At 39.3% G+C, this 24,828-nt stretch overlaps 1 protein-coding gene and 1 long non-coding RNA gene across 2 annotated transcripts in view; one reads left to right on the forward strand and one right to left on the reverse strand.

The window, feature by feature from the left end:
* The window catches only part of Selenoi (selenoprotein I), a 50,862-nt gene extending 49,642 nt beyond the window's left edge, over nt 1–1,220 (reverse strand). The window contains exon 1 of the mRNA XM_005322565.5: nt 1,084–1,220. Within this exon, the coding sequence (XP_005322622.2) occupies nt 1,084–1,140 (57 nt within the window). The 5' untranslated portion in view covers nt 1,141–1,220. The remainder of the gene's footprint in view (nt 1–1,083) is intronic.
* A 267-nt stretch (nt 1,221–1,487) lies between these two features.
* Nucleotides 1,488–2,015, forward strand: LOC144369615 (uncharacterized). Its single transcript, XR_013429406.1, has 2 exons — nt 1,488–1,780; nt 1,870–2,015. It is a non-coding gene; the product is annotated as an uncharacterized LOC144369615 (long non-coding RNA).
* The last annotated feature ends 22,813 nt before the right edge of the window (nt 2,016–24,828 follow it).

Genomic DNA, 24,828 nt, shown 5'->3' on the forward strand with positions numbered 1-24,828 from the left:
AATCCATCCGTTCCACAGATGTTTATTTATTAGGTGCCTAGTACTCGAGTAGCACTGTGCTCAGGCCATGGTGGTCCACAAAATAAGTCTCATTACTCGGGCATTACATTCTAATGAAGAGACACACTAAAGAGTAATTCCAAAACAGAACATTCAAGGAGAAAAGGGGCGCTTCGGGAAGGCTTATCTGAGGAAGTAACATTTAAAGCTGTGACGATAAACATGTAACAAGGATGAAAGGTTAAAACTCTTATTCCAGGTTTGGGCAAAAGGTTAGCAAAGTCATTCATTATTGATGCAGAGGAACTAGATTTCGAAAAAAGCTTAACAGCCAGAATTTACTAGGCGCTCATTATGTGCCAGGCACTTCTCAAATCCTTATAATCACTTTGCAGAGTAGGAACTATTATTCCCTGTTTACTAGCAAAAAAGAGAGGGCTGAGTGGGGTTAAAATGACTTGACCAGGACCAAATAAAGACATTTTGACTTCAGGTTTACATGTATTCGAAAGCAGCGTTCTTCCCACTATACAATCCTTCCTGTGCACATCTATTTCATCTGGCAGCCCCACCGCCACAAGCCACCACTGAGGAAGCCTCTTTCCTGGGAGCAGAAGTGGAATGCACCCACAGTAAGGCCTCGGTAAGTCACTCCCCCTCCCGGGGCCTCATCCGAGAGATGATCATCTCCATCTCTGAAGTTGTATGCAAGAAAGGCAGGTAGAAAGTTCATTCAAACGAAGACAATTCCAACACAGAAGGAAACAGAATCCTTTCTGGGGGCTTAAAATAATAATGTCATAATTATTATTACTAAAAAGAGATAAGATAACTGTCGCTCCACTACAGTTGAGCGCTCTTTTAAGGAAAAGAAAATCTCCGGGGAGGGCGCCGTGTCAGGGCAGCGAGCTTAAGGTGCTCCCACGCACCCCGACCCCGGCGCCGGGACTCGCAGGACCCCGCAGTAACGCCCGCCAGCGCGCCCCGAGCCACGCGGCACAAGGTGACACGGACCTCGCCAGCCCCTCAGCTGCCTGGGCGCGGCCACAGCGAGGGAGAGGGGCGTCCGCCGGCCCACGCTACCTTGTATTTATCAAAGCCAGCCAGCTGCTCCGGGCTCACGTATTCGTAGCCAGCCATGGCGACCCGAAAACCCAGCGCAGCGACTCTCCGCGACAAGACGGTGAAACACTAGCACCAAAGCGGCTGGGCAGAACTGGGAAAGACTGGGCTGGGAAAGAAGGTAGAAGAGCCGCGCTCCGCCCCCCGCGCACGCGTAGCCGCCTCGGCCACTTCCGCCGCCCTAATACGCACGCGCGGCCCTTGCTTCTCCCCGCCCACCGGAGAAGGGGCGCTGCCCGCTCGCGTGGCCCGCCCCATAACGCCGTCTCGGCCCAATCAGTGTCGATCAGGCAACACTAAGTCCCGCCTCCCAGCTCTCCTCGTCGTTTCATTTGCTAGCGTCAAAATTGGTGAGCTGAGGTAAATCAGGAGGGGAGGTGAAAGGGCAACTTCCCAGCGGACCTTGTTCTTGTCACTTCTGGAGGCGCGCGTATTTTGGGTGCGCACCTGGGTGGATATCTGGGAAACCCTCTTAGTCCTAGGGGAAGGGGAAGTGCTTGCGAGCCAGTGGAGGAAAGAGGGTGTTGTTCGCTCGCTGCGCTGAAGAGCAAAGAAAGGTCGGTGCCAAAGCTCACTTCCATCACATCTCCTGTTATGATGCGCTGCGTGCAGTAGAAGCTCAATGAACACGAAATGATGTAGGGAAGCCTGAGTTACGGTCTGTAAAAGGACTTGAAAACTCGTTTTATCAGAGTTGCTTCCGCTTGATCTAACTGTTAATTCAGATTGCTATTGTTTTCCACCCAGATAAAATCAGTGTTAACAGTCTCAACGGGATTTGACATGCGTTTGCAAGAAGTGTTTTTAGAAAACTGGAGCCCAGTTAATTGTAGGAAGAACACGAGATCAATGACTAGTGTGTCTCTAATAAAAGTAAATTTTTAAATAGTAAATTGTAGTAATTGTTGCTACTTTTATTGAGTGCCTTATATGCGGAGGATTTGACATATATAATCACTGATCCCTTAACAACACTGTGAAGTGGGAAGTACTTTCTCCATTTTGCAAATTAGGAAATTAAAATTCAGATTACAGGAGTGTGAGGTGTTGCTGAATGTAGGAGTTGTTGACTAGCATGCCTGAGGCCCTGGATTCAATCCTAGCACCTCTGCCATGCATATATTGTACCCTAGTCAAGGCAGCACTTACATCACCTGCCCAGAATCACTTAGCTTGGAAAATCTGACATGAAATGGGAGTCTCAAACAGGGTAGTCTCCCAATCTCACTGGGACTCTGAAACAGCAATTATTTTGGTATCTCTTTTTATGTTCCTTACATTCATTCCTTCAACAAATAAAACACTTATTGGGGACCCAAAATATAACCAACACAATATTATTTCTGCCTGTGCCTTATCTCCCCTCCTAAAGCATAAGATTCTTGTAAGGGCCGGGAGGGTCATGGTGGCACAGCCTGTAACTCCAGCGACTTGGGAGGCTGAGGCAGAAAGATCACAAGTTCAAGGCCAGCCTTGGCCATTCAGCGAGACCCTGTCTCAAAAAATAAAGGACTGGGAATGTAACTCAGTGGTCAAGTGTCCTTCAGTTCAATCCCATTACAAAAAAATAAAAATAAATAAAGATTCTTATGAGGTAATAGATATAAAGCATCTGTTATACCTAGTACAAGATAATCAATGAACCTTAATGTCCCTTCCCACTCACCCTCAAACAGATGAACTATATCTTCTATAACGAAATTTCCTTTAAGAAAATTATACAAGGTCAATACATTTCATTGAATATAAATGAATAAAAATCTCTTTGATGTGTGTGTAGTACCAGTTTTGAAAAGGATATCAGAAATGAGTCTACCTTTAAGTTAAATTGGAAATTGGCTCTAATGAAAAGAAAAACCATGGAACTGCCTCCTTGGGACTAAAAGTATTTATTTCCCTTAGTTAAGTACTGTATTTAAATCCCTTCTGGGTACTAATAAGAAAACTGAACTGACATGCCTCTTAAGTTCATGTGCTAAGTTCAGAGCTTTGGGCAAATTATGAATCAGACTGATGCCATTGTCCCAAGTAATGCTCTACTGTCCATAATCACCATCAGATTTCCTTTGTAATGTATTTCTTCTAATTATAAATATGATAAAAATTCTTACTACCAAATGATTTTTTTAAAAGATAGACACAATATCTTTATTTATTTTATTTATTTTTATATGGTGCTGAGGATCGAACCCAGTGCTTCACGTGTGTGAGGCAAGCACTCTACCACTGAGCTATAACCCTAGCCCCTCCAAATGATTTTTAATATACTCCTCTGCTAACCCATATAAAACATAAACTTCATTCTCTTTTTAATATTTATGTTTTAGTTGTAGTTGGACACAATACCTTTATTTTATTTATTTATTTTTATGTGGTGCTGAGGATCAAACCCAGGGCCTCGCACATGCTAGGTGAATGCTCTGCCTCTGGGCCACAACCCAGAGATTTAAAAAGATACTTTAGTTAACTATGGAATTATATTATGAATATATTTATAATACATATTAGTACACAGTATATTTTTAAATATTATGTTTATCATGTTATATATAAATAATATATGTATTAGTAGTAATAATGAAATTATTTATTATGTTATATATTAATAATATTAATAATTTATCAATGGTTTATACACTCATTGATCAGACATAAATAAACTCAAAATGAGTTTTTTAATTTTAAGCCTTTTTTATTCAGAGTTGAGTGTGGTGGCATGCACCTGGAGTCCCAGCTACTCAGGAGGCTGAGACAGCAGAATCACTTGGGCCCAGGAGTTCAGGGCCAATCTGGGAAGGAAGGAAGGAAGGAAGGAAGGAAGGAAGGAAGGAAGGAAGGAAGGAAGGAAGGAAGGAAGGAAGGAAGGGAGGGAGGGAGGGAGGGAGGGAGGGAGGGAGGGAGGGAGGGAGAAATTTTACTTCTGTTTTTTTCAAAAGTAATTTTTTGAAAACTTTACAAAAACACTATGTCTCCTCTACAGAAGGATGTAAGAAGCTTGAATCAACTTATAAATCCATCTGAAAATTTCTAAACTGACACATACCATAGAGCTTTGTTTATACATCTTACTGGCTGTGTGATCCCAATTCACTGCACTTAGACCCAGTTCTTTTTTTTTTTTTCTTTTTTAAAGGAGAGCATTAGACTACATCTTTAAGTTCCTATTCATCTCTGAAATTCAGTGAAATTATATATTGTTTAACTTTTCTAAGATTAAGTCAGCTCATCTGGGAAAAGATAATTTTTTTTCCTGCAAAATTAGGTATTGAATTCAGAGGCACTGTAATACAGGGATACCTCCCCAGCCCTTTTTATTTTTTATTTTGAAACAGGATCTTGCTAAATTGCCCAGGCTATCCTCAAATTTAAAATCCTCCTGCCTCAGCCTCATGAGTTTCTACAATTATAGATGTGAGCCACTGCACCCAACCAAAAACTAAGCATAATAATAAAATAATGCCTTATAAGTTCTACAGTTCTCAGTGTAACATCACTAGAACACCTTAGCAGCTGCAAACCAGTGGAACAAATGGTTGTTCCAATTACACAAAATGGAACAACAAAAAAAGTTATATTTTGCTCAAAAGCCACCCAATTTGTTGAAAATACACCTCCAATTTTTAGTTGAATGTTTTTTTTCACTGCACCTTTTCTACAAGTTACCATGATAAGATATCAAAAAAAAAATCACATCATATACTAGGCATGGCGGCATATGCCTATAATCCCAGCAACTCAAAAGACTGAGGCAGAAGGATCAAAAGTTCGAGGTCAGCCTGGGCAGCTTAGTAAGGCCCTGTCTCAAAAGAAAACTAAAAAGGGCAAAAGGACTGGGAGAGTATCTCAGTAATAGAGAGCCCTATGTCCCATCCCCAGTACTGCAAATAATAATAATAGGTTTAAAAGAAATTTTTTTAATTTAAAAAATCACATCTTGTTTTGTGATACTGGGGGGTTGAACTCAGATCTCATACATGCTAGGCAAGTGCTCTACCCTTGAGCTACATCCCTGGGTCTCCATAAGTCAGTTTTTAATCAGAGCACTAGGAAAGAGCTGGACCGTCATTAAGTTGTGTATTGTTTCTTTTTTTTTTTTGTATTGTTTTTTTAAAAAATTTGAATTTCCTGGCTATGATAGTAAACCTTCTCAAATGGGATTTTATCTGTTTCTTGCTGTATTTTACATTTTTCAATAATAATCCTCTAAATAGAGTAGGTCATAAATCATACTCTTTATCATAGATAAAAGTCTGTGCAACATCCTGAGATTCAGCATAAACTAGTGTCTTCTATTTTCCATGTCATTGGAGAAGAATGATATCTCTTCTGTGATATCTCTTCATGCCCTCAAGCTTCCCAATGGTGTTAGGACCATTTTTGTGCTCTCAGCCTTTGAACACTAAGCCTAGTGTTAAGTAGTCATTCACAAAAGAGGAAATGTAAAAAGAGGGAGCCAAGGTCCCAGTGTGATACAAAGGTAAGAGTGAAATTATATAATCATTTCTTTAGACAAACTACATACTTGCCATTCTCGATTCAAAGGTAAGTAATTTTTTCTTATAACCATTACTCATCAGGATAGCGTTAAATAAAAGGAGCATTATCAGGCAAAGTTTTATACAGGCCAAAGTCTTATTTTCAACATTCTTGAAGTTCTAAGTGATCCATCTTCTGTGTGTTATGAACAAAGAAAGAATTGATACCTCTCCCCCACACACATCCTTCTCCCCCATTGTTACTGCACTAGAATGGAAGCAGAACTCCAATCCAAATACAAAATCATTCGAGATATAGCCATAGTGGCGTCACCCCTGTCATGCCTTTCTCCTCATTACTGTTTGCAAATGTTAGTATCATCTAATGACAGGTCTGCATATATAGTCAAATGTAACCAGTATTCTTTTCTTTTGTTTACTTCAATTTGAACAAATGGCATACAACTATACAAGGGGCCTCATTTTTTAATGGGATTCATTTATATCTTCATTAATAGTCATTTTTATCTTCATTAAAGTCACTAGAAGAAAAATATCTTAAGTGGAGCAAGAGAGTAGGAAATGTTTCCATGATCCATTTTCCTGTAAGACTTTTGGAAAACCTAGAGCAGGAGAAACAAATCTTAGAAATATGAAACAATGCAAAAAAGTAACAACTTTATTATCACCTCATGTATCCTTGTTGAACACTAACCAACAACAAATACTGATGGTCCATGAAGATACAATGTTGAATAAGACATGATCCCAGACAGTAACTTACTACTAAATTCAATAAATAACCAGTATCATCCAGTGCCCTGGCTCTTCATAGATTCTCCCTTCCATCCCCCACCCTTTTTAAATTTATTCTTAAAGTGGGAAATACTTTGTCTTGAAAAGAGAATTGATTTAAAGACAGAAACAACATATGATTGTGAAAAGAAATCTTAAATAAAGACTTTGAGGTCATACCAGACATGATGGCACAACATTGTAATCCCAGGCATTCAAGAAGCTGAGACAGGAGGATGGCAAGTTGTCATTAAGTTGCTTAGGGTCTTGCCTAAGCAATTTAGCAAGACCCTAAGCAACTTAATGACACCTTGTCTCAAAAAAAAAAAAAAAAAAAAAAAAAGAATTGTTGCCAGTTCTGTTAGTCTTGTAAGAAGGGCTGGGGTACTGGGGTATAGTTCGGTGGTAAAGCATTCCCAGCACCATAAATAGATAGATAGATAGATAGATAAAGATATCGAGGTCCAACAGGGATTCATTTTAATTAATTTCCTCTTTTTTGGTGTGTGTGTGTGTGTGTGTGTGTGTGTGTGTGTGTGTGTTACTAGGGACTGAATCCAGTGGCACTGTACCACCAAGCCACATCCTCAGTCCTTTTTTTTTTTCTTTTAATATTTTTTTTAATTGTAAATGGACACAATACCTTCATTTTATTTGGTTTTTTTATCTTTATGTGGTGCCAGAGATTGAACCCAGTATCTCATGCATGCTAGTGTCTTCTACCATGAGCCACAACCCTGGCCCTCCCACTCCTTTTTTTTATTTTATTTTATTTTTTTAAATTTTGAAACAGGGTCTCACTTATTTGCCCAGGCTGTCCTTGAACTTGCTATCCTTCTGCCTCAACCTACTGAGTATGATTTTAATATTTTGATGAATAATCTAGTACAGATATCAACAGCTTTTAAGTTTACCAATGATACTTAGCCCTTCATAATAAAATGTCATATCAAAAGGCACAAACTACCAAAAAATATATTTTAAAAAATAAGCTGTGACTGGGGATGTAACTCAGAGGTAGGGTTCTTACCTAGCATGCACAAGGCCCTGGGATCAATCCCAGTACCATTAAAAACAACAACAACAAAAAAGGCAGATTTAGAGATATTTATTGCCACAGAACAAATTTCTCAAAATTTAATATCTGGAATATTAACCATTTTATTTGCTCATAACCCTCTGATGGGCCATCACTTTGAGTTGAGCTGAGCTAAACAGTTCTGTTGTTGGTCTGGGGATGTGGCTCAAGCAGTAGCGCGCTCGCCTGGCATGCGTGCGGCCAGGGTTCGATTCTCAGCACCACATACCAACAAAGATGTTGTGCCCGCCGATAACTAAAAATAAATAAATAAATATTTAAAAATTCTCTCTCTCACACACTCTTTCTAAACAATAAAAAATAAAAAAAAATAAACAGTTCTGTTGGTCTTGTTGGATATGTCAATTATCTTGAGTGTGCTAATCATTTCACAATGTATACATATATCAAAACTTCATATGTACACCCTAAATGTATATAATTTTTATCTGTCAATCAGACCTTCATAAAACTGGGAGGGATAAAATAGAAGTTATGAAGCCTTTGAAAGTCTCAGCTCAGAAGTCATAATGTTGCTTCTGTCTCCTTCTACACACAACACAAGTCACAAAGCTAGCCCAGTGGACAAGAAATGGATAGATGACAATGTCACGTGGCAACAGACTTTGTGAACAATCTGCCACTTCAAATTAATTCTAAAGCTAAAAGATAAGACAGTAAATAGGCTTCATTAAGAAGAGATTTGGAAACTACCAAATTACATTTGAGTTGTATAAAGATTCAGAAAATTATTCAAAAAGTGAACTAAAACAGTAAAAACTCTTGTCCAAGGCTTTATTTAGGCAACATAAGCCATCTCTTCTATCTTTCCACTCTCTCTTCAACCTTCTCCAGTCTGATTTCCAACCCCAGCAAATCCATTGAAATGGCTGCTTCTGGGCTCTTCCTCTTTGTTGCCAAGTGGACAATTTTTTAAAAATATTTTTCATTATAGATGGACACAATATTTTTATTTGTTTATTTTTATGTGGTGGTGGGGACCGAACCCAGGGCCTCACATATGTGAGGCAAGCACTCTACCACTGAGCTGCAGCCCCAGCCCTCAAGTGGACACTTCTAAACTTTTTTTTTGACTTTTCTTCAGTTTTCACTGCCTACTCTTATTTCCTTGAAACTTTCTCTTCCCTTGATTGCTGGGAATTACCATTGTACTTATTGTTCCCTCTGACCTCTACACATACACACACTTGATCTCCCAGGAATATTGGATTATTCATAAATCCCCAAGCTACTCTAACTAAATATGCAAACCTTCTATTCATTTGTTCATGCTCAATGAACTCCTCAACCTTCCAGATTTGTTGGGGGGTGGGGGCATAGGAACTGAACCTGCCAACCTTTTTTTTTTTTTTTTGAAGCTGAGTCTGGTTAATTTGCCATGGCTGACCTCAATCTGAGATCTGCCTGCCTCCAGAATAGCTGGGATTATAGGCATGTACCACCATGCCCAGCTCAGTTTCATTTCTTAAGAAATCTATGTCCTAGTTTCCAGCCCACATCTACCTCTCCCCACTAGAGTCAATTTCATTATTCTGTATTTCCACAGCAGATTTATAAATTTTAAAATTATCTATTTTCTCATCTGGCTTACTGGAATGTAAGTACCTTAAGGGTGAAATCCACATGTGGGGCTGGGGTTGTGGCTTAATGATAGAGTGCTCACCTAGCATGCACAAGACAATCAGTTCGATCCTCACATCACATAAATGTAACATAAAGATATTGTGTCCATCTAAAAAACTAAAAAAAAAATTAAAGAAAAGAGTCTTAGGACTCTCAAAACAAACTCTTAAAAAGAAAAAAAATCCTCATGTGTACACTCCTGAATCTACTCAATAAGCCCTCAGTAAACTTTTGTTGAAATCAGTTGAACTATGAGAGAGTAAAGCAACATACTGCTGGCACCCACAATTGCTATAAAATTATTCATGCTCATTGACCTAGTAATCCCACTCTGGAAGAATATACTTTCAGGAAAAAATCTGAAAGAAAAAAAAATCTTTGCTGCAAAAATTTATGAAGAATCTGTGATATTGTGAAATGTGTGTCTTATTTGCTAATGAAAATATTGGTGGCTGAGGAGTGTTAGGTAGCTTCACAGTAGGAGCTGGTCACCAGAAAAAACAAGGCATAATTTAAGGAATTAGGATATTCAGCCAGACATGGTGGCTCACACTTGCAATCCTGGAGACTCAGGAGATTGAGGTAGGATCCCAAGTTCAAGGCCAGACCGGACAACTAACTTAATGAAACTGTGTCTCAAAAAATAAAACTCTGGAAAAGCGCCCCTGGGTTCCATCCCTAGTGCCAAAAAAAGGGGGGAGAGGTTAAGTCTTTCTGCTCCCCACAATCTTCAGGATGTGAGGAGCTCAAAGTTAAACTGATCACCAGTGGCCAGTAGATGCAATCAATCATGCCTATGTAATAAAACTTCTATACAATCCTGAAGGGACCGGGTTCAGGGAGCTTCTGAACCTGTGGAGGTTCCTAAGGGTGGCGTGTCCAAAGAGGGCACTGAATCTCTGTGTCCCTTCCCAGATACCTTGCCCTATGCACCTCTTCCATCTGTTCATTTATATTCTTCATTATATCCTTTACTCATAAGCCAGTAAAAGTAAGGATTTCCCTGAGATGTGTGAGCTACTCTAGCAAATAAATTGAAGCTTCCAAGGAAGGGGCCTTGAGAATCCCGTTTTATAGGCAGTTGGTCATATGCACAGGTAAAACAACTTGGGGCTTGTGATTGACATTGGAAGTTAGAGACAGTCTTATAGGACTGGGTCCTAAACCTGGGATCTGACATTGTCTTCAGGTAGAAATATTAGAATGGAATTAGAAGACACCCAGCATATGTCTGTTACAGAATCTGCTATAGAAGTGATTGTTTGTTGTATGGGGGGAAAAACCCCATATATCTGTGTCAAAGGTATTAATTGTTGAGTGAGAAACAGGAAAAACCAAAGTGTTGGGTTTTTTTTCCTATTTCACAACAGTGAGCCATATTTATAATTACAGAGGGAAAATGTAGGCAATCAATCAAATGTCCAATTAAATAAGAACTGAAACTATAAACTGCAGTGAATTTATGTGATTAAAATACACAGTCATCAAAAAGATAAACAAGTGTTGGCAAGAATGTAGAAAAATTGGAATCTTCTTGTGTTACAGGTGAGAATATAAAATGTTACACACTCTATGGGAAAATGTTTGATAATTTCTCAAAAAGTTAAACAGAAGTACATTATGATTCATACAAAGCCATGAATTTAATCCCCAGTACCACAAAAAATAAATAAATAAATCACCTTGTTATCCAGCAATTTCCATTCCTAGGTACATATCCAAAAACCTGAATATGAATTGGGAAAATACCCTGAACACTAGTGCTTTGTCATGATGACAGTGTTAGAAACTACCTCAGAATCCTGGTCCCTTTGTCCATCCCTTGGTTCTGCATGTCCCAGTGTGCATGGAGACTTTCTGCAAAGGTCCCTTACCTGCCTAAAGTCCAGGTCTTCCAAAGAAAAAACAATTATATCTATCTCTTTTGAGTTTTCATTAACAAAACTCACATCACAGGAAAAAAGAATGACTTTTGTCACACAGCATTGTCCTTTATTTTAGTCCCGTGGACAATTAATTTTCCATTCTACAGACTAAACAGATTTTGTTCCAGGGCATTGTATGTTTTCTAAGCCCATTAAGTTCCCTAAAACTCATTTACTGTCCTCCTAACATTACTTATTCTCCCTCTTCCATATGGAGAAAGGGGAGGGCTAGAGATGTAGCTCAGTTGATAGAGTGCTGGCCTCACATATACAAGGCTCTGGGTTCAATCCCCAGCACCACAGGGGGGAAAAAAAAAAGGAAAAGGAGTATGTAGGCTTCTTAGTAATTTTGGGCTAGTGGGTAATCATAGTTTTGTGATTTTCCCCCATACAGTGATAACTTGCAAGTTATCAAACCTGAGGAAGAGTTTGTGGGATTTAGCAGGTCCGTCGGAAGCACAGGGAACCACCTATACTTGTAGTTGGTGTCTGAATTAGCAGAACTATAGGATTGGACACTATTTTGAGTAGATAGTATCAGAATTGAATTAAAATGTAAGATACCCAGTGATATTTGCTGAAAAGTGGAGAATTGCTTGTTGTGAGGAAAAATAAATAAATTTGGTGACCACTTTGTGTGTGTGTGTGTGTGTGTGTGTGTGTGTGTGTGTGTGAGAGAGAGAGATTAGGAAATGAGTTTTTCCCCACTCACTCCTTAAAGGTGACTTCAAAAGACTGAGGAGGATCTGAAGGAGGACCACAGGCACTGGATTCTGTCTGGGAGAAACTATCTAAACCTGATGGAAAGACCTCTCTCTCCATTTGCTCCCAACTTCAGTTGGGCCCTTCAAGCTGTCTTGACATTCCATCTGCCCTCATTCTGATTCCAGAGTGAGCAATGTGGGCAGTTGTTCCTGCTCTAATCACTCTACCCCTTTTACTGACTTGCTCTTAAACAGGAGATCCCCATCACTGTCCCACTGTAGGGTGGGGCCTGATGCCAATGTGAGGAATGTACCCTGACCATTTATAACTGGGTTTCCCCCCCAGAATTGTAGAAAGATGTGCATTCATCGGCTCTGGTGAAAAATAGCCTATCTGAATTCCTGTGTGCTGGCCAGGAAGAGGGGGGGACCCCAGCACACTCCACCACAGGAAGGGGACTATGGTTCCCATCAGGAACTTACTTCTTCTGTGCATTTTGACTGTTGGACGTGTGTGTGTGTGTGTGTGTGTGTGTTTTAAAGTCAACCCTGTTGTTTTGTCATTTTGTCTTCAAAATTAAAATCTTTCCAATTGGAAAGGGGAAAAGGAGAAGACATCTATCTAGTATCTACGTAAAGAGGCATGTATTGCATCCATAAACGTGTCTTTTAGTGGAACAAGCACAAGGATGAATCAAATCCTCTCTTGTGAGTCAAGAAACAAGAATAGGTCTCCTTATCCCTCTTTAGTATTCGTTATCATCACCTTCTATTTTAACTATAACTTATGGAAAGTAGTATATTTGATATACTTAGAAACCAGCATCAGGCTGGGGATGTGGCTCAAGCGGTAGTGCGCTCGCCTGGCTTGCGTGTGGCCCAGGTTCGATCCTCAGCACCACATACAAACAAAGATGTTGTGTCCGCCAAAAACTAAAAAATAAATAAATATTAGAATTCTCTCTCTCTTCTCTCTCTCTCTCTCTCTCTCTCACTGTCTCTTAAAAAAAAAAAAAAAAAAACAACCAGCACCAAGAATTAACAGATGTTAATCATGGTTCAGAGCTTGTAATATTTCAGCTGCCGTGACATTTCTTTACCACCTCTTTCCCTCTCGTCGTCACCATTAACCACTATCTTGAAGCTGTTGCTTATCAAACTTATTCATATTTTATACATTTATTATATGCAGTAGTATACAGATTCAATATAATATTATTTTGGGCTTGTATGTGTGTTTGTAAATGAAATAGGTATCCTACTGTTGTTCCCAACCTCTTACATTTCTTACACTTGACATATATTTGAGACTGACATAGTGGTGACTCAGGAGGTAGAAGGTTTTGGGAAAAACTGGAAGGAAATATTTTCCCAGGGGAGGAGGAGATACCTGTCTGGTATAGATTGGGATCTGGAGCATGTTGCACAGAGTCAAAGAATGAACACCGAGAATGTGGAGGCAAGCAGTAGCAAGCAAGTTTTATTTAAGAAAGTGATAGAGAACAGACTTCTCTGGAAAGAAGGGGACCTCGAAGCCTAAAGCCTGTTGGAGGGCTGCAACTTGCTTTTCTTATAGCCTTCAGAACTTTTTTCTTTCATTAATCATTGTCTTCCCTTCCTTCCCCACATAGGTGCCTAGGAGCAGGAGCTGAGGTTCTTTGATAACCATCAGCAATCCTTTGTTCTCTCTTTGATAAAGTCCATGTCACCCTCATCATTTTTTTTTTCAGTACCAGGGATTGAACTCAGGGACATTCGACCACTGAGCCACATCCCAGCCCTATTTTGTATTTCATTTAGAGTCTGAGTTGCTTAGCACCTTGTTTTTGCTGGGGCTGGCTTTGAACTAGCGATCCTCCTGCCTCAGCCTCCCGAGCTCTGAGATTACAGTCATAATGAGATATGCACCTGGTACCCTCATCATCTTTACTTGCATTGACTGCCTGACCTTTTCCCCAACTTCAGCAGAAGTACTGAAAGATAATTGTGTTGTTCTTTTTTTTTTTTTTTTTTTTTTTTTAATATTTATTTTCCAGTTCTCGGCGGACACAACATCTTTGTTGGTATGTGGTGCTGAGGATCGAACCCTCGAACCTGGGCCGCACACATGCGAGGCGAGCACGCCACCACTTGAGCCACATCCCCAGCCCCAATTGTGTTGTTCTTTAGCCATTCAGTTTTGAAGTGTGTGTGTGTGTGTGTGTGTGTGTGTGTGTGTGTGTGTGTATACCAAACCCAGGGCCTCTCATACATGTCAGGCAAATACTCTTCCACTGAGTCACATCCCCAATCACTCAGTTTTGAATTATATTTAAGGTAATCTTGTTGAAAAAACAAAATCAAAGATATGATATGAAATTAAAGACTTAAAGTTTGAAAGTTTGATTATAGTTCTATATTCCACCTTTGGTAATTTTTTAATTTATTTTCAGATGGGGTCTCTTTATTTTTAAATTTTATTTAATTTTATTATTTGATACTGGAGATGGAACCTGGGAGTGTTCTATTTCTGAACTACATTTCCAGTTCTTTTTATATTTTTACTTTTGAGACAGGGTCTCACTAAGTTGCTGAGGGTCTCGCTAAGTTGTCAAGGCTGACCTTAAACTTGTTGTAATACTCCTGCTTCAGCCTCCTGAATTGCCAGGATTACATTTATGCAAGCCATTGTACCCAGCACTTTTTTTTTTCCCCAGCACTGGGGATTGAACTCAGGGCCTGGCACATGCGAGGCAGGTGCACTACCACTGAGCTACATCCCTGGCCTTTGGGATTGTGTGTATGTGTATTGTCTCATATGTTGCCCAAACTGGCTTTGAACTTCTGGTCTCAAGCAATTCTCCTGCATCAGCCTCTCAAGAAGCTTGGCCTACAGGTGAGCACTACCAAACCCTGCTTTCTTTTAACATAGTTTGTTGGTTTCCCATCCTGCTATCCAGCATGCAGATGCCCCATTATGATCTAGTTCCACTTCCCTCTTCATCTCCATTTCTAGCAGCATCAGCATCTCAGCCATCCCCCAAACTGCAGTACTGTAATGCTCTGACAACACTGCATTCTGTATCATTCCTCTGTGGTTCCCAGGGTCTAGAATGTCTGATATCTGCTGATTCATTGCAGCCTCATGCCCCAGAATGGGCAATTGCAGAGAAAGAACCTAGGAGAAGGCCTCCAAATCTTCCTTAAGAAGAGGAAAAGAGGCCTCTAGCATTCAGAAAGAGTGGAGGAAAGTCCCCATTGTTTTTCTTGCTTCTCTGTTCTTTTACATGCAATCCCATGGCAACAGAGGCAGTGGGGGTCCATCGTAGGAGCCGAAAACTGAGGGAAGGAAAACCTCTCTAATCAAAAGAAATGTGGTTCCAAGAAGGTGAAGCAAACCTCCACTGCTTTTCTTCTCTCTGTCTTCCCACTATGAGGGCCAAAATGTGAGCACAGTCACAGGAAATACATGAGAGAGCAAGTAAATTAAACCCTACATTTTTTACTAGAGGACAAAAAAGGAGTCCAATAAAACCAGAAAGCACCAGAATTACCAGTGAGGAGGATTTCAAAAAAACGACCCCATAAAGTCCTAGGGATTCCTGGGATCACCTCTCAGTTGTTGGTGCAGTTTGAGAACTGCCAAGACAAGTCCCTTACTGGTCACTGGGTGGAACATGTCTATACTAGAGCTCATCAGCATTGAAAATGCTTTGAAAAGAGAAAAAAACAACTTCAAAGAGATTGGGAAGAATTTGTGAGTTGAACCAAACCAGGTTGATTGACTGCTAAAACATTTTTCATAGGGGGGCTGGGGATGTGGCTCAAGCGGTAGCGCGCTCGCCTGGCATGCGTGCGGCCCGGGTTCGATCCTCAGCACCACATACCAACAAAGATGTTGTGTCCGCCGAGAACTAAAAAATAAATATTAAAAATTCTCTCTCTCTCTCACTCTCTCTCCTCTCTCACTCTCTCTTTAAAAAAAAAAACAAAAAAAAACATTTTTCATAGGTTTTAAACAAGATCTAGGGCTGGAGCTGGAGCTCAGTGGCAGAATGCTTGCCTAACACATATGAAGCACTGGGCTCGATCCTCAGCACCATATAAAATAAATAAAATAAAGACATGTTGTTCATCTACAACTACAAAAAGAATTAAAAACAAACAAACAAACAAACAACAACAACAACAACAAAAAAAAAACAAGAGCCAGAGTTTCACGACATAGAATTCAAAATGTCCAGGATACAAATGTCCAGGATTCAAATCAGATACAGTGGTGCACACAAGTAATCTCAATGACTTTGGAGGCTGAGGCAGGAGGATCACAAATTCAAGGCCAGGCCAGTAACTTAATGAGGACACAAACAATTTTATGAGATCCTGTCTCAAAAGAAACAATAAAAATGACTAGGGATGTAGCTCAGTGCTGCGAGAGTTCAATTCCCAGTACCAAAAAAAAAAAAAAAATCTAAGTTACAATCCTAAATACAACTGAGCTACTGTGATCTATGAGAAAAATACTAAAAAGTCCTAATATTATTTGTTTCATTAGAATTCCAAAAGGAGAATAATGGTAAAATGGTCAAAGTTTGATGAAAGACATAAATCTACAGATGCAGAAAGATCAGTGAATTAAAAAAAAACAAGCTGAGTCCAAACCTACAGACAAGATAACTACTAAAACCAAAGACAGAGACAAACCCTTGCCAGTAGGCACAGAAAATTATATATTATTTATAGAGGAATATGAGTCAAATGGCTGTGATTTTGCATCACAAACCAGGAGAGCCAAAATGAAGTGGAACTACACTTTTTAAAATACTGAAAAGATCATATAATTAAACTCCTTTACTTTGTTATAGAAAGGTAAAGTGGTTGACTTGAATCATAAGGCTCATTAATTCAGTATTTTAAAACAATGACCACTTCTCTACCATTAAGGAATACTTGGCTTTTTTTTTTTTTTTTTTTTTTTTTGTACAAGGGATTGAACCCAGAGGTGCTATCACATCCCCAGCACTTTTTTTGTTTTTTTTTAATTTTTGAAACAGGGTTTCACTAATTTACTGAGGCTAGCTTTGAACTTGAAATCCTCCTGCTTCAGTCTCCCAAGCTACTGGTATTACACGCATGTGCCACCCCACCTGGCCTGGCTATATTTTATTTTGAGACAGGGTCTCACTAAGTGGCTGAGGCTGGCCTCAAACTTTTGATTTTCCTGACTCAGTTTCCTGAGTTGTTGAGATTATATGAATGTGCTATGTTCCCTGTGTCTCCTTGGCTTTTCTTAGCTCATGTTAAAATATATTTCTTTAGTTTCAAGTAACAGAAGCATATTCCAACTAGCTAAGTGAAAAGGGAAATAATTAAAAGAAGTTGGAATCTGCTATGGTTTGAACATATCTCCCAAATTTCATGTCTTGGAAACTTAATCCTGAAAGCAATAGTGTTGAGAGATTGGACCTATAAGAAGTAGTTAAGTCCTGAGGACTCTTCTCTCATTAATAGACTAGTGTTAATGCAGAAGTGAGTGAGTTACTACAGGAGTGGATTCCTTTAAAAGGATGATTGTGCCTCCCTTTTCCCTCTCTGAGTGCTATCTCATCATGTGATGCCTTCTGCTATGTTGTGACACAGCAAGAAGATTCCCACAAGATGTGATCCTCTCCATTCTGGACTTCTCAGCCTTCATAAAAATCAAATAAATTTCTTTCATTATAGCTTACCAGCCTATGGTATTCTGTTAAAGCAGCATGAAGGGACTCAGACAGGGTGTCTGATGGAACTCAAGATCAAGAGTTCATATGAGATCAGGGATAATTAAAGAATTCTCCTCCTGTTTGTCTTTTTCTGTCTATAGCTCTGCTTTAATTTCATGAGCTCAGACCGTTTTCCCCATGTGCCAGAAAAACCATAGCTGCCAGGTTTTACATGTTACAGGGCCAACCTCAGGTTCTCGCTAGGACCTAGTTCCAAAATTACCCCAGAAGAGAAAAACAGTCCCAATTTGATGTTAGATGTGGACCTGTGGACTGCAGTGTATCAAGGGTCTTTAACCACGTATAAGGTGACCACCTTCATGGTAAACCTATGGTGATGAGTGAAGGACAGTTTCTAAGAAATGAGTCCAAAAATAAGAGGAATATGAGCAGAAACAATAGAGTATAAGTATCTACTACTTTTCTTTAGGGCTTTTAACAAGCTGTTTGAAATATTTTCTTGGTTTATTGACTTTATAAAATTGATCTATTCTAGCCATAGTGGCTCAGGCCTTGTAATATCAGTGACTCATGCCTTGTAGTATCAGTAACTCAGGAGGCTGAGGCAGAAAGATCACAAGTTGGAGGTCAGCCTCAGCAAATTCATGAGACCCTGTCTCAAAATAAAAAATCCCTAGTGCTACCCAGTGCAGTGGCACACGCCTATAATCCCAGTGGCTTCAGAGACTGAGGTGAGAGGATTGCAAGTTCAAAGCCAGCCTCGGCATCTTAGCAAGTCCCTAAGCAACTTAGTAAGAATTAGTGAGACCCTGTCTCAAATTAAAAAAAAAAAAAAAAAAAAGAGAGAGATGAAGAAGAAGAAGAAGCTGGAGATGTGGCTCAGTGGTTAAGTGCCCCTGAGTTCGATCCTTGGTTAAAAAAAAAAAAAAAATCTCTGATACTGAAAAAAATTACCTATTTATATACTTTTTCATTTATTAATTTTTTTTGTTTTCTCTCTCATTCTAATATTGAAATAAATTTTATTATGGGCTGGGTTGTGGCTCAGTTGTAGAGCCCTTGCCTAGAAGAGGTGAGGCCCTGGGTTTGATCCTCAGCACCACATAAAATATAAATAAGTAAATAATAAAATAAAGGTTAAATTCTTAATTTTTTTTTTGTTATAATCAGTACTGCATGGTGTTGGTGGGAAATGCTTATTCTCTTCTCATGTTTTCACAGAAGAGAGGAAACTACCAGTCTCCAGACTGACTGTTCCCTGTCCCTCTTCCCCAAGGGAAAAGTGACTTATCAGGTGGTAAAACTTGGAGAATGAGGCCTGGGCCCTCCCTCTTTTGGAATGGCTGGTCCTGCAAGTCCTGCCCTTCCCTTACCCTTCTTGCCACTGACAAGATAAGTAAATTCGTTTCAGGGGTGTGGAGCCAGCCACGGGCTCTGTATGTGTGAACTATGAGCTCTGAGTGCAGCGGGGACTGAACTCACGGTGCCCCTCTGTTTGGGTGGGCACCCCTGGGTCTTTTCCCTCGCTCTGCCTACGATCCCCATTCAGCACAGTGATGGGCGTGGCCTTCCTAGATGTCAGTCAACCTGCCCACAGCAAGACATCAGGAACCTAGATCCAACCCCCTGAAACCTGTTGCCTCATTTGAATGGCTTCACCCTAATAAAAGGGCTCAGCATGTGCTCCTTGCTCTCTTTCTTGCCGGCCTTGCCCCCCTTGTGGGAGCTGTGGCTGAGGTCACTGAACCCAAAGAAAAGGTACTTTCTGTGTCTGTATCTTTATTTATTCCACAAATTCACTTGGAGTGCCCCTGACAGTGATGTACTGCGAAATGCATCTGGCTCAGATCCAAAGCATTTTCTCCCCCTCAGTTTTTCCAGTGATGAAACATTTTGATCTCCAGCTGCTTGATGCTGTGTCTGCTTTCCCATTGGTGACCCTTTCCCAAACCTGTTCACTCAAAAATGTGTGTTTCTTTCACAGAGTAATATTACCATCTTAATAGCCTTCTGTGATTTGTATACTATCTCATATTTTGCATACTCAAATCAGTCATTTTTTCCTATATGGTTTCAGGATTTCAAGTCATTCTTATGAAAGCCGTCTGTTCCTCCAAAATTACGAAACAATTTGTAGACATGAGTTTAAATAGATGAAAGAATGGCACCTAGTTATATTTAAGTTTATAAGGTTATAAACCTGAATTATATGCTGAAATCAAGCAGGCCCTCAATGAAAGGATTTGATCCCAATAGACTTCCAGGAGCTGAATCTGACGCAATCACACAAGAGTCTTTATTGCAAGTTCCAACCTGGACTCACAATCGTTTTTCGATGCAGCAATCTTGAGGAGTGAGTCCTGACCCTTAGTTCAGTGAGAATTTAGAGGTTTGGGGGAATACTCTAAGCATCACAGCATCACACAGCAAATCATTTCACACAGCAGGAAAATCAAACAACAACTCTTAACATTGATCAGCACATGGCGACTAGTGATATTTAAATCGGAATTATATGTTGAAATCAAGTGGGCCCTCAGTTAAAGGATTTGAAATTATTTTACCTTTGGAAGAAACAATTCTGCTCTGCTCTAGAGTTCTGGTCTTACCTGGTTTATTCACATAGACAGTCTGCATAAAATTTCTGAGAAGTCCCCACATCTTGCAGGTATCAAAGAAAACATCAGAAACTTCAGGAATTTCCTCAGACTCTCTAAGTTGTGTCTATGAGCAGTTACTTGATACGGTACTAGGACAGGGTTTTGTATATCACCCCAGACAGCAAATATGGATCTCATTCTAGGATTCAGAGTGAGAGGCTTAAATTAGGAGATCTAAAATTCTCACTGCTCTATCTTTCTTTTTTTTTTTAAACTTTTTATTTATTTATTTATTTTTGAGAGAGAGAGAGTGAGAGAGAGGAGAGAGAGAGAGAATTTTTTTTTTTTTTTAGAGAGAGAGTGAGAGAGGAGAGTGAGAGAGAGAGAATTTTTTAATATTTATTGTTTAGTTCTCGGCGGACACAACATCTTTGTTGGTATGTGGTGCTGAGGATCCAACCTGGGCCGCACGCATGCCAGGGGAGCGCGCTACCGCTTGAGCCACATCCCCAGCCCCTCTATCTTTCTTTTTAAAATATCTTTTTAGTTGTAGATGGACAAAATACCTTTATTTATTTATTTATTTTTATGTGGTACAGAGGATCAAACCCAGTGCCTCACATGTGCTAGGCAAACACTGTACCACTAAGTTACAACCCCAGCCCTCTCATTGCTCTTTCTGAATCACTTTATGCCACTTCTCACAAACTTTGATTTTAGAAATACCTTTTTTTCTATGGAGACATGAACATACACTAGCTTTTTGTTAAAATAGCTCTTATTGTGGGGCTGGGGTTGTGGTACTTGCCTAGCACGTGTGAGGCTCTGGGTTCGATCCTCAGCACCATATAAAAATAAATAAATAAAATAAAGATATTGTGTCCAACCACAACTAAAAAGTAAATAAATATTTTTTAAAAAAACTCTTATTGTGATATACTTCACAAGTTTTTAACTTTATGGCATCAAACAGTTATGAATGAATACTTTGTGTATAGCTTTCTGCCCCAGCCAAGGATTAGCTGCTTAGCTATTAATGAGCTTGAGCTGCAGCAAAGCTTTCAGCAGGACCAATTGCCATGCATGTCCCTTGCTCTCCTTACCCTTCCCATGACATGTGCTGTCACTGGCCAAGGTTTGGTAGCAACCAGCAGAAACCTTGTATTCCACAACAGCTTTCATGACTCTGCCCAAATGTTATTTAGGCAAATACACAAAGATCTGATGTCTGGCTTATATGAGTGACAAATATTAGCAACCCCTGACAAACACTGTAAGTACTAGAAGTCTGCTTACTAACAGCCTTCAGAGTACGTGTGTAGATGTATCCAGTTGTACCAGTAGATAGAGAAGCTGCCAGCAGGTAAAAAATTATTAGTTTTTAAATATCATTATGTGTGTAGAGAGATAAAGGCCAATAGCCTTACAGTTGGCCTTGAACTTGGGAGCAAGTAGGTGGCAGCAATAAATGTCTATTGGTCTGAACCCCACCCAAGGCTTAAGACCTGATTCAGCCTGTGAATACTTCCTGACAGACTGAGATACTGGGACAAACCTGGAGGACTCTGAACTTGATTGGGCCATAAAAAGAAGATGACACTGTAAAATCTAATGTTTTTATTAAGATTTTTCCATTATAGAATACAATATTGAAAAGTCCAGAAAAGTAGGAAAACATTACCAAATCCTACCATTTAGTTACAATCACTGTTAAGGCGTTGGTGTAAGTATTTCATTTATGTATTGTTTCATTAATAAAAATATTAGGGCCTCAATTACATGATGCTAGGCTCTGGGTGATACTGAGATAAACCCAATAAATACTTTGTATAGCCATAGCATTTCCTTCCAGCCTTTTTTTAAGGTATTTTTTTATACATTTAAAAATGGTCCGAACTTCTTTAAAATTATAGGAACAAACTAAAAATTATTGCGATAGAAACTTTGCTTTCTCATGGGGCTGGAGTGGTGGCTCAGAGGAAGAATGCTTTCCTGGCACATATGAGGCCCTGGGTTCAATTCTCAGCACCACATACAAATAAATAAATTAAATAAAGGCCCATCAATGACTAAAAAATATTTAAAAAAAAAAAAAAAAGAAAAAGAAAAAAAAGAAACTTTGCTTTCTCATTTCTACCAGTAGTTTTAGGACTGGGGATATAGCTCGGTGGCAGAATGCTTGTTTAGCATTGGTAAAGCCCTGGGTTCAATTCCCAGCACGACAAAAAAGGAAATAATTTTATGCACACTAGACACTTCAACTTTAACTGAAGCAGAAGTAAGTTACTCTCCTCCATTTCTGGTCAAGGACTGATCTGGTCAAGGTTAAGATGAGATGAGTAGGATATCAATTAGGAAAAATTGTTTCTTGTGGGTGGAATTCTTAGGGTCTCTCTTGCTTCAGTTCCATCAACTTACTAGAGTTAGTGTCAACTCTTCCAGTTGACCAGGCTTCTCTCCACCAAGTTGGATATTGCCTCTCCTAAATGGGGGTTGGGATGGCTCAGTCCCCACTTGGCATGAAGCAGCCATTCTTCTGGGTCTCAACTCTACTTCTCTCTTCCTGAGAGGTTCCTGAGAGACCCTGATGAGCATTTTCCAAGGCCACTTTGCAAGCTAATAGACTTCATTTGGTGACTGTAGCAGATGCTCTTGATGTCCAAGTCCCCTTGGCCTATCTGAGACAAGTTGTAGCTGCAACAGGCCATGCCCTTGGTGCTGATGACATCCCTCCTCCAATGCCTGTGTCTTCTCTCTCACTCTGTCTCTAGTTTGCAAGATTAATTCTTCACCATTTCCATGTTTTCTGAAATCAACTGTTGACAAGAGTCTTTGTTCCTCTGGGTGCATTTGCTCTTTATGCCTACTTTCCCTTCAGCAGTAAATCCTAGCAAGGGGGATTGGAGGTGGTTGGTGGTGGACATGGAAATACACAGGGCTAAATTTCTACCCTAGGTACTTTGAACTTAGTGTATGTTTAAATCAACTCCTTTTTTTTTCTATGATTAAAAAACATGTTTATGGCTGGGCATTGTGGTGCACACTTGTAATCCCAGAAGCTCCTTGGGAAGATGAGGCAGGATGATGGTGAGTTCAAAGCCAGCCCCAGCAATTTAGCGAGACTGTAACAACTCAGTGAGACCCTGTCTCTAAATAAAATATTTTAAAAAGGGCTGGGGATGTGGCTCAATGGTTAAGCACCTCTGGGTTCAATCCCTGGTAACAAAAACAACCAAAAAACATGTTTATGGTCAGAAGAAATACATATCAAACAGACACATCTAGACACTTAACCTTCTTCCCCCAAAGCAATGGGTTTTAACAAGTTTCTGATGTTTTTCCAGAAATAGTCTATGTATTTACAAGGCAGAGCATCTAATTTAGAGTCCCATTTTTACATAAATACAAGCAAATATACAAAATATATTTTCAACTTCATTACATATGTTGGAAGGGAGCTGCTTCCTTTCCCCCATAACTTTAATATTGTTATTTTGTTTGGAAATCCCAAGATTTACATAAACTCTACCCTTTATTTTTATTTATTTATTTATTGCAGTACTGAGGATAAAACCAAGGGCACACTATCACTGGGATATATCCCCAATCCTATTTATTTTTTGAGACAGAGTCTTGATTAGTTTTCCAGGTTGGCATCAAATTTGCAATCATCCTGCCTTTGATTTCTGAGTTTCTTGGATTACAGGCTGAACCATGGCAACTGGCAAAACTCTCTCTCTCTCTTTTTTTTTAATATTTATTTTTAGTTTTAGATGGACATAATATCTTTATCTTATATTTATGTGGTGCTGAGGATTGAGCCCAGTGCCTCATGCATGCTAGGTGAGCACTCTGCCACTGAGTCACAACCCCAGCCCCTAAAGTCTTTCTTTTTAATGGGCATTTTGATTGTTTAACTCATTTGCTATCACATGAATATCCTTTTACATACATTTTTGAACACATGTATAACACATGTATAACTATTTTCAATGATACATATAATTGATATAGTAAATAATATCTTTTTATTTTTTAAATATTTTTAGTTGTAGATGGACACAATATGTTTATTTTATTTATTTATTTTTATGTGGTGCTAAGGATTGAACCCAGGGCTTCACCCCAGACCATCTTTTTATTTTTATTTGCATTTCTTTTGAATGAAGTTGGAGGTCTTTTATGTATTGATCAAACTATTTTTATTTCTTTTTCAATAAACACCTGTTTCTATCTTTTGTTTATGTTATATCTTATGTTAAAAAATTATTCCTTTCATGCTAAATTTAAAATATTTTAGGCAAGTCAAATTTATTTTCTTTTTGTCTCCTAAGTTTTGGGGTTTGTGTTTTGTGGTACAGAGAATTGAACCCAGAGGCTCTCTACCATTGAGCTAATACCCAGCCCTTTTCATTTTGAAAGGAAAAATGTATTTCATTTTTATTTTTTACATAAAATAAAAATGTATTGGTGCATTATAATCATGCATATTAGTGGAATTTAATTGTTACATATTCATAAATGCACACTCTATTATTTATTCATTTATCTATTTGCAGTCCTGGGGATTAAACACACTTTATACCACCGAGCTACATCCCCAGCCCTTTTTATTTTTTACTTTGAGACAGGGTCTCCCTAAAATTGCCCAGGATGGTCTTGAACTTATGAATCTTCTGCTTCAGCCTCCCAAATTTCTGGGATTACAGGCCTGTACCATTGTGCCAAAAAATCACACATGGTGGCACAGGCCTATAATCCCAGCAGTTTGGAAGGCTGAGGC

Source organism: Ictidomys tridecemlineatus, chromosome 12, assembly GCF_052094955.1.
Source record: "Ictidomys tridecemlineatus isolate mIctTri1 chromosome 12, mIctTri1.hap1, whole genome shotgun sequence".
Classification (NCBI taxonomy): domain Eukaryota; kingdom Metazoa; phylum Chordata; class Mammalia; order Rodentia; family Sciuridae; genus Ictidomys; species Ictidomys tridecemlineatus.